This window comes from Perissodus microlepis, chromosome 13, assembly GCF_051167445.1.
Source record: "Perissodus microlepis isolate ML-2025 ecotype Zambia chromosome 13, ASM5116744v1, whole genome shotgun sequence".
Taxonomy (NCBI): Eukaryota; Metazoa; Chordata; class Actinopteri; order Cichliformes; family Cichlidae; genus Perissodus; species Perissodus microlepis.
Genome location: NC_140473.1, coordinates 9,523,479 through 9,539,583, shown reverse-complemented (window position 1 = coordinate 9,539,583; position 16,105 = coordinate 9,523,479). Strand labels below are relative to the sequence as shown.

The window sequence follows — 16,105 nt, the reverse complement described above, 5'->3', positions numbered from 1 at the left end:
ACTGTACCATACACTAATCATTTGAGGCATGTGCTGAGGCTATCAGACTCATCTCCAGTTGGGATAATGAGAGGCATGCTGGTACAGTAATATGCTTCAACTTGGAGCTGTTTTTGAGATGCTTAGTGAACCGTCCAACTCTTCGGTCCACAGTGCTCTGACAGTTGGTATTCACGGTCCCCCACAAAGGGTTTTTGCAAATGTTTACCATCACTCCAAAATGCAGACTCACCCACTGCTGTAGCACTTAAAGTATCTTCAATGACAAATTACCTCCAAGACCTAGAATGATTTCCAAAGTATCTGATATGTTTAGACAATGTTTCTGTGGTTTTCTCATAAATACCACCAGGAGGAGATTTCTTTAAACAAGACAATGATTTATGAAGCTGCCTAATGTTGTCATAAAACACCCAACATTAACTTCTTTTTCAAACCTGCTTAGACTGTGTAAATGAAATATTTCTTCTGTTCCTCTGAGCTGCAAAATAGTTGCATATTTAATCATCTGGGAATTTACCCAGCTGTATTTATTTATTTAGAAAGAGATCTTGACCCCCCCAATGTTCAGCGCAAAGTTAGGCCGATGATCAAGCATTAGTAATAACTGGCAATGAGTCTTTTCAAGTATGAACGGCCTGTTTAAGGTCACGTCAAAGCATGTCAATCTGATGTAAGTCCAGACTTTGACTAGGCCACTCAAAAACCTCCCCCTTTTTTAAAATCCAGTCGAAGGTGGACTTGTTGATTTATGAACTCTGAACTTAACTGACACAAGTGAGATCTGCAGTTCTTTAGATGTTGTTCTTTGTGCTTTTGTAACCTCCTGAATGGATCATTAAAGGGTTATTGGAATAATTTTGATAGGCTGGCCTTTCCTGGGAATGTTCAAGATGTCGTTCCAAGGTTTTTCCATTTGTAGATAATGGCTCCTACCGTGCTTCACTGAAGTCCCAAAACCTTAGAAATTATACTTCCAAAGGGATCTCAGATGTTGAGATCTCTTAGTCTACTTCAGTCTGACGGACAGGGTCCGTCACACACACACACACACACACACATGAAATGTTTAAAAGATGAAATATTTGATGATCTGAAACGTTTAAGTGTAACAAATAGGCAAAAAAAGAAGAAATCAGGAAGAGAGCACATACTTTTTCACAGCACCGAACATGCTGTGGTTCCAAAATCAGCAAGACAGTATCCCCCAATGTCTTTCTGTTTTTCTACAGCTAAAAGGCGCCACCTCGTGGTCACTTTGTGGGATTTCCATTTGTGGTTTCTAAATGCCTACCCCACAGATTCACATGGCTTCAAAATTAATCTGCATACACCATATTTAAATAACAGAGTGCACTTGTATTTCCTTAACACAGATTTAGATTGTTATATATGGGCTGCAGAGAATGTTATTCATAACAGCACATTGTTTGTAGGAAATAAAATGGATCTCTCTGCGTTTGAATGGTGAGACACAATGGACCCTTGTTGGGATATTTTACATCAGAGCTGGTGATGCCATTAGCTCTGACTCGTTACTGTCTGAGCGAGTCTGCTTTCTCTTACCAAGTTGCCTAGGAACCAGCAGGCTGGTGTTTGATGTGCCTATAACAGGACGCTGTGGCCTGATAATCAGACTGAAGTGCTATTTCATTATCACTCCAATACTGTTACAGATGAAACCAGAGATGCAGGCAATATGAAGGGCTGCAGGCAGGCTGAAGTAATTCTGAGTGAACAAAGAAACCGATATATACCATGTACAAGGAGGTTTTATGCTATCTGCATAGACTGACAGTACACAGCCACAACAGTGAAACCACTGACTGGTCAGTTTACTGCAATGTTCTGCTGGGAAATGCCTTGAGTCCTGGCATTCATGTGAATGTTACTTTGACACTTACCACCCACCTAAACTTTGGAATGGACTAAGACATCCATCCACACCTCCCACTCCATGTCAGAGCAATGGTATCCCCCAACAGCAGAACAGTTCATCCCAGCACTCTGTACAAACTGCACTGACCTGGCCTAATTAAGACATACCGTAATTAAGTCTCTTGTCAAATTATACATCTTTGAAGTAAAAATCTATGCATTTATGTTCGCATTTACACAGGCCAAACACAAAATCACATATCTCTGATATTGGAGAGTACCAACCTGTGGTTTCACAGCCAAGGCGGAGGTACTGTAGCTGACGGCATCCTGTTTGGTGTCTGGCTGGCACTGTCCCCGTGTGCTAAAAGATTAATGGATCACAGTGACCTCCATCCTTGACATTCTTCGTGTTCACATGCCCTGGTCTTGTGAAACCAAAACCTTGCTGCTAGGATATTTACCATAACAAACAAACGTCCCTTAGATTTCTGTGCACATTGGATAAATAACCGATTGGGTCATAAACTGAATTATGTGACTTGCGGTTGGAATTACAGGGAAATGTTACATTTGATTTCATTTTCATTTTAAAACACAAAAAATGTTTTATTTGTGACCAGGTGGACTATTCAATGTATGAAAACTATATGAGGTCTTCTGAAACTCAGGATGTAGTTTAAAATGTGGCAGAAAATAATCCTGATGATGTCATGAAAGCCATGGGAGTTACTTTTTTAAATGGAAAAGCTACATCGCAAGATGTATCTGTGAAGTTCTAAAAATGTGGGTGTTTTCCAGGCAGGAAAGGTCAAATGAAGAACCGATCTGCTTCATCAAAGCTGTAGGATTCAGTATTTTTGGATCATGACTCATAACAGGAACTAAAAGTCAGGAAACGATCGCCTCTGTAGGATTAGTTCAAACATTTGTTGACCATTTAAAAGTTTGTCTTTCGCCAAGGTTGGCTGTTTCTTTATGATAATTTAACTGTATAAACAGTGTCTTTATACCATAAAGTCAACCTATCATATTTTTTTCTTATTTTCTGTCATCAACATACTGTTACAGTGCTGCATATTCATATTAAACATGGAAAAAGTCTACAATAATGACGTCAGTGTCTTCTCAGAGAGTCAAAACCTCAGATTTCAACTGCTCAGACAGACATTTCTGCTCTGGGATCTAGATCATGTTCAGTATTACACCCTTTATTTAAACAGGATGTCCCACTTTGATCAAGAAAGAATGTACATAGAAATAGAAAGACACATTATACATAGTTGAGGAAAAGTATGCATGAGAATGATTTCAGATTCATAAATAGATCATTTTAAAATGTTCCGGTAACATCAGAAAATGTAGCTCCATGTTTCTTTATTTCTGTATTTGTTGGAGCTCATTCCAGTTACAGGCAGTAAGGTTTCTAAATCCAGTTTTTTGAAGTTCAGTGTGAATGAGAGGCAAAGCTAATGTTAGAAAGTCCTGTGACCTGACGCATTATAGTGATGTCCTGAAAGAGGCAAACTCCTCTGACTGTGAGCACAGCACCGGCGGTTCAAACCTTCTGTTTGCAAGTTGCAGCCAATCACAGGAAAAAAAATCATTACTTTATTGACCTCATTCAATTCTTGTGTCCTTCTTGTAAATTCAATTTTTGCCCTGTTTTACGATTAGCTTATCAGTCATCTGTAAGGACCTTTGGACTGCAATAATCTATTAAATATACAAATACATTCTGATTAACTGGAATTTGAAATGAGATAACCTCGAAAGTCTGAGGCTCTGTCTTGTAAAGAGGACAAGTGCCAGACGCTAAATAAAAATAACATTTTCCTCCTTTTTGTATGCAAATGTTTCTCATTAAGAATAATTAATTCATTAATTAGCGTATAATAAGTCTTTAAACTTCATAAAAAATTTAAACCGTAATGTTGATCTGGGATTTACACGTTCTCGTTCAAAACACGAGGTTATTACAGTAACTAAAACTAGATGCGAATAAAATAAATAAATAAATCGAGTATAAAGCTTCAGTTTTAATATTTGTTAATTTGGTTAAATTTATTATCAGAACTTACCTGATGAGGCTTTGGCGGACATGTTCATTACATTGTTTCAGTATAATACCTTTCCAGATTTTCCTGAATCTTAACCCTGACACATTCTCTCCATACATTAACAGGAATTCAATAAAGGAAACAACTAATACTGAAACTAATAAAAACCGAAGTAAAAATATTTTTTACGTACTAAAAACTAAACTGAAACTAAAAAATTATAAAACGTCAAAAACTAGTTACTTTCCACTCTGGAAAGGAACTGAAACTAAACTGAGTAAAACATAAATACATTCCAAAAAGTCAAAATGAAAGAAAAATAAAAACTGATTAAGGATCCTGACTTTTGTCATTAAACTGTGTGAACCGGGAGGGCAGCTCCCCCTGCGTGATTAATTATACTCTTTATTTCACTCATCTTGATGAACTGAAGGTAAACACATGTAAACTCTCCCGGGATCGGCGCTGCGGTGGGAAACCCCTCCGCGGGGTTAAAGGTAAGGCGACGTGCGTCAGCTGATGCGTCGCGTCTCGTAAACGAGTGCGCAGAACGGAGCGGATGGGGGCGCTGGAGGAGGCTGGTCCTCTCTCGGAGCTCCTGCTTGCAACTCTGAGCGGCTTCCTGCTCTCTCCTGACAAACGGCTCATTCTCATCGCTGATCATGTGCTTCGCTCTCCGGCTCGGCTGCAGGAAGTTGGACTTGCTGCGTTTCTTCACTCCTCGCTCGTCTTGACAGCCTTGTTTTCTCCTCCCCCTTTCTCCTGTTTTCCCTCTGGCTTCCATCTCTCTCTTCAGCCCTGCGTGAGAGAGAGACAAGAGCCGACAAGCTGGCTCTGTGAAGCCGCAGGAGCTGGCGGTGATCACCCCCCCTCTCACCCCGGACACAGAGAGCAGGTCATGGAGGCTCTGGCGGAGGAGAAGGGGCTCTGGGCGTCGGACGACTCGCAGCCCCTGCCTACTTTGAGCCCGGCCGTGCCACCCTACGTCACTTTGGGCCTGACGGTGGTCTACACCGTCTTTTACTCTCTCCTCTTCATCTTCATCTACATCCAGCTCTGGCTGGTCCTGCGGTACCGACACAAGCGCTTCAGCTACCAGACCGTGTTCCTGTTTCTGTGCCTGCTGTGGTCGGCGCTGCGCACCGTGCTTTTCTCCTTCTACTTCAAGAACTTTGTCACGGCCAACACTCTGGGACCCTTTCCCTTCTGGCTGCTCTATTGCTTCCCCGTTTGCCTGCAGTTCTTCACACTCTGCCTCATGAACCTGTACTTTGCGCAGGTGAGTTGCTCAGATGTTGTCACGTTATTTTTCTTTTTCGTGTGCCAGCACAGTGTTTGATTAATGAGGGAAGTCTATGTCTGGGCTAAAACAAATTGTGTCACACCCCAGCTGGTTTATAAACCAGTTAGTCCAACATCCAACTTGCAGTGTGATAATGAACTAGCAAACAAACTAAATGTGGGGCAAAGAGTAGATTTGACTGGGATAACGTGGAACTGCTGAGGGCTGCTTTAAAACACTGATGTATGTGATTGTTCTGTGTATTCTACTGTCATGGATGGGAGGACGGGGAGAAAGGTGGACCACCTGGTCACTCTAGGTATAACCTCCAGCCAGTCAAGGCAGATCGCTGCCCCTCTGTGAGCCTGATTCTGGTGGAGGTTTCTTCCTGTTAAAAGGGAGTTCTTCCTTCCCACTGTCGCCAGGTGCTTGCTCACAGAAGGTCATCTGATTGTTGGGGTTTTTATAGTACTATTGTTGGGACTTTACCTTACACTCTAAAGCACCTTGAGAAGACTGTTGTTGTGATTTGGTGCTATATAAATAAAATTCATTTGCATTGAACCAGTTGGCCAGTTTAAACACATTTTGATAATATGGTAAATGGCCTGTATTTGTATAGCGCTTTACTAGTCCCTAAGGACCCCAAGGCGCTTTGCGCATCCAGTCATCCACACACAGGTGATGGCAAGCTACATTGTAGCCACAGCCACCCTGGGGCGCACTGACAGAGGCGAGGCTGCCAGACACTGGCGCCAATGGTCCCTCTGACCACCACCAGTAGGCAACGGGTAAAGTGTCTTGCCCAAGGACACAACGACCAAGACTGTCCAAGCTGGGGCTCGAACCGGCAACCTTCCGATTACAAGGCGAACTCCCAACTCTTGAGCCATGATCGCCCCCTAAACCTCATGTCATAATTTTCTTAATTTGTCATGCCTGCAGAGCATCTTTGAATGCACATGAGCCATACACCCACCCACTGTGGCTGGATGGATGGCTCTATTTATTTTTTTATTTTTCAGGATTTTGAATTTTAGAGAGGCATTGTCAGGATACAGGCCATGACCCCGGGCTTGACATGCCACTGTAACAGTGATTCATATAGGAAGTAAGTCGTCCACTGAATATTACCTGTTGCTCTCAGTGCAACAGACTCCCATTCACATCAGGTGCAAAAGTGGGATGCAGTGAATCATTCCTTCAACTGCTTACATAATCCAGATACTAAATAATAGCTCCTCTGGCCTCTGCCTGAAGCCTATTTTTAGTGTAAATCCTATTGCGCTTGATGTGAGTCACAGTTGCGAACGAGAAGCAAGGCTCAAAGCTTCTGAGGCCCTGCGCTGTGTGACCATTGCATATCCGAAGTTCAGCTCTAAATCGTTTTACAGCCTGGAGGTTCCTGTTTAATCAGAGTGTCTTGTGCGTTTCGGAGAGCAAGAACAGAGAAGTGAAAGCAGTCTGACACAAGGCCATTGCTCATTTGAATGAAACTGTTTGTTTCCTTTTCACAGGTTATTTTTAAGGCAAAGTCCAAATATGCACCGGAGCTTTTGAAGTACAGGTAAGACCAGCTGGCGGACTTAAATAAAATAAAGAGTCTTATTCTTTTTAATAGTAATTTTTGGGGTTAATAAATCTTTGCCTGTTTTTGTTTCCTCACCACCAGGCTGCCACTGTATCTCACCTTCCTGTTCATCAGCCTGGTGTTTTTAGTTGTCAATTTGGTGTGCGCCCTGCTGGTGAGGATGTCCTCTGCAGAAGCCCACACCATCGTGCTGGTGAGGGTCGCGATCAACGACACGCTCTTCGTCCTGTGCGCCATCTCGCTGGCCTTGTGTCTTTACAAGATCGCCAAGATGTCGCTGGCCAACATTTACCTGGAGTCCAAGGTGAGATGTCCTGCAACTCAAAGTCAGGCAGGATTGGTGCGGTGTAGACTTCCTGAACACTGCCACTTACGACTGATTTAACAGCCGGTGCGTCACTTGCATCAAAAGGTATTGTGCACCCTTGTGTGACGAGTCACTTCTGCACATAATTCGTGCTTGCCATGTAGAGATAGTTCCCCAGCAACTGGGCGTCGTTCTTGTGCGTGACAAATTGTGCTGCGGTGCATACGAAAGCTTAAGGTTCGATACAGTGTGGACATGCTTCTTGTGTCCCAATCACACCTTAATTAAAGATACAGAAATTTCTCCTGTGCATGAAGGAGGTCTGTTTTCCAAGTTTTGAGCATGCTGATGCAAAAAACCCAGCAGCACAGTTTCATGAAACTTAGTGGAGTGGTGAGGCGTGGAAAGGGGAAGCACATAATATTTTTAGTGACGATCTAGATCACTTTCTTTAAGCCATTTCTTGACGTCTCACCAGTTTGTCTTATTTTCAGCCTAACATGAATTCACGAGTCATTCTGTTTTGTTTTTTAAACTGAAGGGGACATCAGTGTGCCAGGTGACGATTATAGGAGCCATCGTCATCCTTCTGTACGCATCCAGGGCATGCTACAATCTGGTGGTGTTGGCACTCTCAAACAAGAGTATTAACTCCTTTGACTACGACTGGTACAACGTTTCAGACCAGGTGAATCACCGGAGGAGGGGGTCACGATGGTTCATGTTAACAGTTTGAGTGCCTTTGTCCGAAAATGTCATTTGGTTTCCTGTCTAACTGGATAAACTGGATAAGAGGAATGATTGCTCTCTATAGTAAATCGATACCTCACAAAGAGACTGTAGGAAGTGTGGAAACAAGGGGAAGCAGCTATGCTAGCTCAGACCGGCCCATCTAAAGCTTACTTTTTTGTTTCTTTGCTCTGCTGCAAATATGTAACAAAAAGTGGGTTTTAGTGCAAGTTCTAGAGAAATCAGTCTGTTTTCCAGCTCCTTTAAATATTTTATCTCTTAAAAGCCAATTAGCTGTGTTTGACTGTTCAGGCTAGCTGGTCAGAATTTAGTAAGACTTGCATTTGTGTCCCCTTTTTGCTCTCATGTTATTCTAAAATGCATGCGTCAATTTTTTTTCTTTCAGGCAGACCTACAGTCGACTCTGGGCGACACCGGCTACATCGTCTTCGGAGTGATCTTGTTCGTGTGGGAACTGCTCCCCACATCTCTTGTCGTTTTCTTCTTCAGAGTTCGACAGCCTAAACTGGACAGGGTGAGCCAGCAGTTACCTTAAACCAGTCAGGAACCCTCCTTGAGATCACAGGTTTACAACACAGGTTTATAAGGAGGACAGTTACCTTTGAGTGTTTGCACTGATGCCTTCTGTTCGTCTTGTACCGCAGAGCGGCACTGGGCTTCCTGGTCACGTCTTCTCCTCTAGGGCCTATTTCTTTGACAACCCGCGGCGTTACGACAGTGACGATGACCTAGCGTGGAGCGTAATGCCCCAAAACATCCAAGCCAGGTAAGCGTGCCACAACCTGTTCCCTGGAAACTGCTGCACAGGAAAAAAATGTTCATGAGATGCTTCAAGTGTTTTGATTTTTGACTTTCTAGTCTCGCCGCCGACAGTTATGAGTGGGGGAGCCAAAGCGGCGGCATCGGCGCCTACATCGGCGATGACAGTTACAACTTCACTCCTCCAGAGGAGCTCAGCCACTACTGACAGGAGGCCATGATGACTTCCTCGGACCTGTGGCTTTGTTTTTTTGGGGGTTTTTTAAATTGTAAAGTTTTGCACACTGACTGACCGACCAAGGCACACTGGGATCAAAGTGCCCTTCAGACTACAAACATCCAATTTTCTATTTTGTCTAAAGAACTAATAGACTTTTGTTGCCAGTATGTATACAGACCCAGTAAAGGGACGTGATTTTGCACACTCTTTGTACAAAGCCTGATCTGCTTGTAAAGGTTTATATTGAATATTACTTAATATATATCCTGATCTCTGTAATATGTACTGTATTTCTGTTTTATGTAACATCTATGAACAAGTTTCCTTTTTTCCATACAGATTTGTTTATATAGAGAAGATATTCATTTAGTTCATATTAAAAAACAAAAAAGAAAAATACTGTGCAAATGAAGTTTAGTTTTAATATCGCACCAGAATAGTTTCTATGTGGATCTCTTACAGCTTTGGCAGCTACAGATTCTCATCTTTTTGTACAAAAAATGTGTGGAGACTTCTGTAGCACCTGGAGTCATCTATGACATTAACACGTGAGGAGTATGTCTTTTCCTTTTAGGAATCTCTAGTAATTCTCAGTACATAAATGTCAGTGCCTTGAGCTAGATAAGCACAAGAACCTAACGGTAAAGATACTTAACTTCAACAGTCTTGCTAGAAAGCAGAAAGAGATGGCTTTCCTCTCCAGCTTCTATTAATGAAACACTCAAAGGAGAATTCACAAGGGTTTGTGGTCACTTAGGAACAGAAAATCAAAAAAACAAGATTAGGTACTGATGACTAAACTCTCTTTAGGGAGTGATCCATTTTCTTTGAACACCTGACAACGAGGACTTGTCCTCTCTGCTATTGGAAGCGTGGAGGGTCATCTTCAAAGATCTGAAGCCTTCTCCAAAGACTAAAGAAGAATGAATAGAAATTGTCTGGCAGGTGATTTAAAAGAACCTCAACATTGTGTCAAATTGTTCTACAGTAAATGAGATTTCAGCGCAGTATCTGCAGATGACTAGAAAAAACTGGATAGCTGAGATAGTCACATTGATGAAAACCAAATAGAGCTTGCTAGAAGAATAACCTCATTTCACCCATGACAAGATGATGGCGCAGATGTTAGTTTGTGGTTGCTTCACTGCCTCTGAAATTTGGCAGTGTGCACTTGTGGGTTTCACAATGGAAAAAAAGCCAGTTACTACTATTCAAATCTAATCTATCTGTACTTAATGCGATGGAGCATTTTAATTTCTGTCCTTTTAAACTGCAACTCCAATATCACGAATTTTAGCTATGTCACCTTTACTCATATTACTCATGGCAAATCTTCAAACCCTACATAACACAAATAGGTTTAGGTGAACCCATGACGACTGTTACATAATGATCATGCTCAGTGACTAATAACAGCTTCTGCAGCCCTGACACATTTTCCCATTGAGCTGTGATGAAAAGGAGAGCACTTCTGAGCACAGACACGTCAGCTCTTCTCTAGAACGTAACTGCGTAAAATCACTAAAAACCAAAAAGAGCACAAAGACAGCATATCAATTGTTGAAACTGAGAAATTTTTATTTTTATTTCCAAAAATAGATGCTCATTTCAATTTGAAGCCAGCAACGCATCTACGGACAAAAAACCTCCAAACAAACAAACAAACAAAAAAAGATGCAGTACAGCAAGTTTCCTGCAGGGAGCAGCACAGATCTTTGTACTGTATATGGTGCAACCAGGACTGCACATAAAAACCGAGTCCTTGTCAAGGATACTGTCTAAGCATGTGTCTTGCAAACTTGATGTTGAGTCCGATAATTCATGTTAAGCCTGAATAATGTGAGGAAAAGCTGCATAAGACTGTTCAACATCGGAAGATGACGATTTGCAATAAAACCAAATCTGAAAAGTGCTTTTAGCAACACAGTTCGTGCCTAAGGTGCAAGGGGGGGACCTTGCACCTTGCTTAGAGAGTTCAAATACTGCTTAGTCCAGACATACTGGATTAAAACAAATTAAACACGCTTTAAAAATATTTGCTCATGCAGAGTGTGGAAGGTTGGTATGCGTAAATAAACTGACTCAGAAATCATGTTTCAGGTAGCCTTAAGATGCATTTCTGCGCATATTCACATTGCAACGCTGAAAATACAAATGATCAGTCAGCGCGAGTTCATGTATCCTCCATTAGCATCTACTGCGCTGCAGAAGAACTTAAACTAAGATGTTCTGTCGGGAATCTGAATTTTAGATCATTTCTGAAATGACTGCAAACATAAGCACATACAGTAGCTTATTATAACAGCTGATTCATTGTGAAAAGTGTAACACATGACAAATTTGCAGAACACTGTACCTTTAAGAAATAAACAGCAAAAAAAAATAAAGAAAAAAAAAGATGAAGACTTGCTCTGAGCTTAATACCTGTTCAAAGAAAATGGCTGAAAATGTCAGTTGTAACATAAGCTTCCTTCACCAGAGGTGAAAGAAAATAGAGCAAAAACAACATACTATCCCTTTCAGTACAATGTTATGACATTCAAGTTCCGCTGGGTCGCAGAGGTTGGCTGAAAATGAACAGAAATCACCAGATTTTTGTCTGTTTTTTCTCTCTCCACAAGCACAGATCTTCCACCCACTCATACTAAAGTCTGCTGTATGGCAGTTAAAACACACACTCGCACGCTCACTATAGGCCACATTCTTAGGACAGAGCACTTAATGGCTGTTTGCAGGGGAACCGTGCATCCCACTAGCTGGGATCTGACGATTTGTTGAGATCAACTTTTACTCCTTTATCCCCCGCACCTGCACACAAGGGAAACAAACACACAAGAGATGACGTAAGACATCACAAAGGGGTTGATACCCAGAAGCAAAGACTGTGCAGTTGATACGTTAAATCCTACCTGTTAAGTACTTTTCTTTAGCTCTGGCTCGCTCGTCTGCGTCAAAATACCACACAGTGATGGCATACCTGTGAAGATGGAACGGGAGCAGTGAGCCTCCCGTAAAAGAGAACGAGACTGTCTGAGCATGTGCAGCGGACACACTTAGACACTGACCTTGTGGCGTAAGCGGGCTGAACTTCGTGAGGGTTCCGTCTGTCCGACCAGAACAAAAGCAGACGGTCAAATTTTGGCTCTATGTCGGCAAACTGGGCCTTTCCCTCTGGGAAGATTCGAAGAAGGCCTCCATGTTCCTGGAAGAGCAGAACACGAATAAACAACCCCATTATGTATACAAATCAGGACAAAGCAATAGCAGGAAGGTAAAGCGAGACCGTAGGAAGCAAACATATGTGAAGCTTCTGCAGTGATCACATCTCTGGACTTAATCTTCATCACTGACAGGTAACTATTCAGAGACAGGAGGCCCCCACAATAAACACATGTACTACTCATAAAACAGACACTTAAAAGCTTCTTAAGTTATCAACGTGGAACGATAGTGTCGAAGGAAAAGGGCTGTCCAACTCCAAGGGCAAGGAGGAAAGCTCAGGATAGGAAGCAGCAGCGGGGGACGGCTTTCCTGTGGAGGGATAGGAAGAATAACCCACAGGAAAACTGCTGTGGCTGGATAAAGGAGCTGGGGAGTGAAAAAGCAGATTGCTGCAAGCGTGCCGCTTAAACTCTCACACAGCTGATATGATAGCCCTCTCTTCACACGCAAACTGGCACAGTATAAAGGCTCACACCCTAATGTAATGCTATTCCCATGTACAGTGAATGAGGGGGAATGCCAATGGTGTGACCAAACTAAATAAAGCACAATAGCGACAAAGAAGATGAGAGAAATGGTTTTCCCCTGCAATTTGAGTCAAGGAGCTCAGGGACCACTCATTTTAACAGCAGTTTAACTCCATGTATGTGATTTTAATTTAATTCTATTTATACAGCGCCAAACCACAGCAACAGTTGCTTCAACGCACTTTATATTCTAAGGTAAAGACCCTACAATAATGGAGAGAAAACCACAACAATCAGTCAACGCCCATGACACCCTAATTGGCGAAAGTGGGAAGGAAAATCTCCAGTTTAACAGGAAGTACTTTCAGAACCAGGCTCAGGGAGGGGCAGCCATCTGGCCTGACCATTATTATGCAGGCCTGCAGATGAGGTTGTATGGATTAACCCAACCAGGATTACCCTTTGCCTAAAGGGCACGACCTCCTGACCCACATGGAGCTGAACTGAACATACTGAATGCAGCAAAGGCTAGCATGGCTATAGACTCTTGGGCTATCCTCAAATACAGAATCAGGGCTGGAGTCCATCCTGTAGTTCAGCCAGTCAGTAAAGTCATGTAAGTAGAAAAGCAGCCCAAGACATGATTGGAATTAATATTCAATAGTTAGCTGTGCTCTGGATCACCAGTGCAACTGTTTATTATTGATTACAGCTAATTACATCAACAGATTGCCACAAACTATTGTCCTTATGCTTATGCAACAGTTAAAACTCCAAATATACAATTCAGTTAATGAAGACAAAGGAGCAAAGTCTGATGTCTCAGAAGCTTGAAACCAAAGCAGGATTTGGATTTTTGCTTTAAAGTAAAGCGAAAGGATTTATCTGTCAGCAAAATAAGTGCCAATGAATTTTTATGCTCATTTACTAATGAACTGCCTTCCTGCTTTGGGTCTTCTCTGAATGCATGGCACACTAGTTCTATAAATTGCAATTGCTATTTATATATATATATATATATATATATATATATATATATATATATATATTATTAGGGGTGCAACGATACTCGTATTGATATTGAACCGTTCGATACAGTGCTTTCGGTTTGGTACGCATATGTATCGAACAATACAAAATTTTTAATTTATTTTATCAACTTTTCTTCTGACGATGCTGTCTGTGTTGAGCGCTCAGTGGATCTGCGCTCGACAGTGCAGCCTAGGCGGAGTAGTCGAATGCAGATTCACTGAGCACAGGGCAAGCTAGCGAGACAGAAGTTAAGCTGTAGTTGCAACATGGCAAATTGAACCTCCCCCACCCTCATTCAGATGTGGCGTTTGGAACTATCTTGGTCTTCATGTGACGTATGACCCTGAAGGTAAGCGCGTCATGGACTTAAGTAAAACAGTATGTTGGATGTGCCACGCAATGCTCAATTACATGGGTGGGAACTAGTGTGTTAGCGCAGTTAGCTCGTTAACGTGTTGGCTGTCCAGCCCCACGCACGGGGCGATCCGCGGTAGCTCGTTAACGGAGATTTGCCGTGTTGTGGCGTTAACGTCATTTCAACGAGATTAACGCTGACAGCACTAGTGGGAACACAACGAATATGACTGCACATTTACTCCAACATCATCCTAGTGCAAAGACAAGTGGAAGCAGACAAAAACAACAAGCACTCATGCTACAAACTTTACCCGAGTCATTTAGACAGCCGTTAGCACATGATTCTCCTTATGGGGACCTGATATGTTTAATATGCTGCTGAGAGTATAGCCCAGAAGAAGCGTATAGTATAGCTTTTATTTTGGAAAGAGCCATTTCTCTGTAATAAACTCTCTCCAAAGATGAGGGATTTCTCGATCAGATAGATTTATTTTTTTTATTACTTTGTTGTTTCAGCAACATTAAATTTAAAAACTGTACTTTTGAGTTAAAATATATATTTATAATTTTAATAAATGACAAATTAAAAAGGCATGAACATTTTTTTTTTGTATCGAAAAAATATCGAACCGTGACACCAAAGTATCGAACCGAACCGTGAATTTTGTGTATCGTTGCACCCCTTATATATATATATATATATATATATATACACACATATATATACACACATATATATACACACACACACATATATATATCTATATATATATATATATATACACACACACACACACACACACCATTACACCCACTCATGCAGCTTGAGTCACACACTGGGGTGGACTGTACAGACTGCTTTAACAGACGGCTGAGCTTTAAATTATTTCAGCGATCACATTACCAGAATTTTCTCAGTATTAATAGTCTGTTAACTTTCTTCATAAAAGGAAGCTTCCCATCAATGACAGAGTTATGAAATTACTAATACTGAGATTGCTGATGAGACACTTTTTTTTTGAGTAGGTGCTGGAAACTGTGGTAGGGACGTGATGTTTTTACACCCTGTCCAAGTTAAACAAATAAAATCTCACCAAACCTGACAGCACCTTGCACTGATACCAGTATGAATGTTTATCATTTAAAATAACATTTACTGTAAATCAGGGCTCATAACTTTAGCTTTAGTACTGGTGATGGTGGTGGTGATTACTGCAACATGCTCACAGGAATGATAGGAGTGGCGACTACAAGCGTGGGTGTTAACGCACGCAGGACCGGTCCTCACCACTCACCCACTGTAGGCTGGAGGAAGATAAAATCCCCTGGAACCCTGAGTAAAATAATTATACTAGAAAAAGCATGTATGGATACTTCATACTTCTTACTAATTTACAGCATATTAACTTTTAAAAATAGCAGCTAGTCTTGCAAAATATAAATACTTCATACAGCTGCGATACAGCTGCATGGGAGGTGGGAGTTTTACTAATGTGGAAGAATTTCACCAAAAGTATCACAACATTGAAAAATATGCCTTTAGTAATGGCAGAATTGCATATTGCTCATTGCTGACTGGAAAAAAACCCCAGCACTGTAGCCAGACTGACACCACCAATGATCACATGACTCTTCATATCTTTAAAAATAAAGCGGTGACCATTTTGAACATCACATCTTTCTCACAGCTGTATCATTAAAGTCTGTCTAGGTCAGGATTTATCACAGAAACGGCAAATGCCACCCAACAATCTTGTCACAATCTCAGACTACTGTACTCATCTCTATACTTGTCCTACTAGATAAACTGGCACAGCACAGGTTTTTAACATAATAATTCAAGTTCCCCATGTTTTTATGTCTGAGATGATTCTTTCCTGTATGTAGCCATGGAGTTCCACAGGGTTCTGTGTTAGGGATAGATACTTTCTACCTTAAACGTGCTTCCTTAGGGAATGTTACAAAGAAACAGTGCATAAATCTCTATTTCCATGCAGATGAGACTCAAACACACAACCAGAACACACACATCAGTTGGTTAAACTACAAAAACATCTGAAGGCACAACGAATTCGATGACCTGTAATTTTCTTTTTCTAAAGCCAACTAAGTATATTGGCCAAAAACCTCAGGGAAACACAGTCTTAACATGTGTATTCAGTGATGTTACCTTGGCCTTC

At 41.5% G+C, this 16,105-nt stretch overlaps 2 protein-coding genes across 2 annotated transcripts in view; one reads left to right on the top strand and one right to left on the bottom strand.

Annotated features, from left to right (window-relative positions):
* Nucleotides 1-4,489: 4,489 nt before the first annotated feature.
* Nucleotides 4,490-9,126, top strand: gpr137ba (G protein-coupled receptor 137Ba). The gene is made up of 7 exons (XM_084948209.1): nt 4,490-5,217; nt 6,738-6,787; nt 6,893-7,115; nt 7,660-7,806; nt 8,254-8,382; nt 8,513-8,634; nt 8,727-9,126. The coding sequence occupies exons 1-7, from the start codon at nt 4,498-4,500 to the stop codon at nt 8,833-8,835; spliced, it is 1,500 nt and encodes a 499-aa protein (XP_084804335.1). The 5' UTR covers nt 4,490-4,497; the 3' UTR covers nt 8,836-9,126.
* Nucleotides 9,127-10,400: 1,274 nt separating this feature from the next.
* egln1a (egl-9 family hypoxia-inducible factor 1a) overlaps nt 10,401-16,105 on the bottom strand; it is a 32,539-nt gene continuing 26,834 nt past the window's right edge. The window contains exons 3-5 of the mRNA XM_084948210.1: nt 11,913-12,049; nt 11,757-11,824; nt 10,401-11,655 (exon numbers count right to left, since the gene is read on the bottom strand). Of these exons, the coding sequence (XP_084804336.1) occupies nt 11,600-11,655; nt 11,757-11,824; nt 11,913-12,049 (261 nt within the window). The 3' untranslated portion in view covers nt 10,401-11,599. The remainder of the gene's footprint in view (nt 11,656-11,756; nt 11,825-11,912; nt 12,050-16,105) is intronic.

Excerpts from the sequence above, each read along its gene's own strand:
- gpr137ba (XM_084948209.1), top strand. The coding sequence starts at position 4,498 with ATGGGGGCGCTGGAGGAGGCTGGTCCTCTCTCGGAGCTCCTGCTTGCA. Across the intron at positions 7,116-7,659 it reads ACATTTACCTGGAGTCCAAG|GGGACATCAGTGTGCCAGGT; the intron begins GTGAGATGTCCT and ends TTTAAACTGAAG. Across the intron at positions 8,635-8,726 it reads CCCCAAAACATCCAAGCCAG|TCTCGCCGCCGACAGTTATG; the intron begins GTAAGCGTGCCA and ends TTGACTTTCTAG.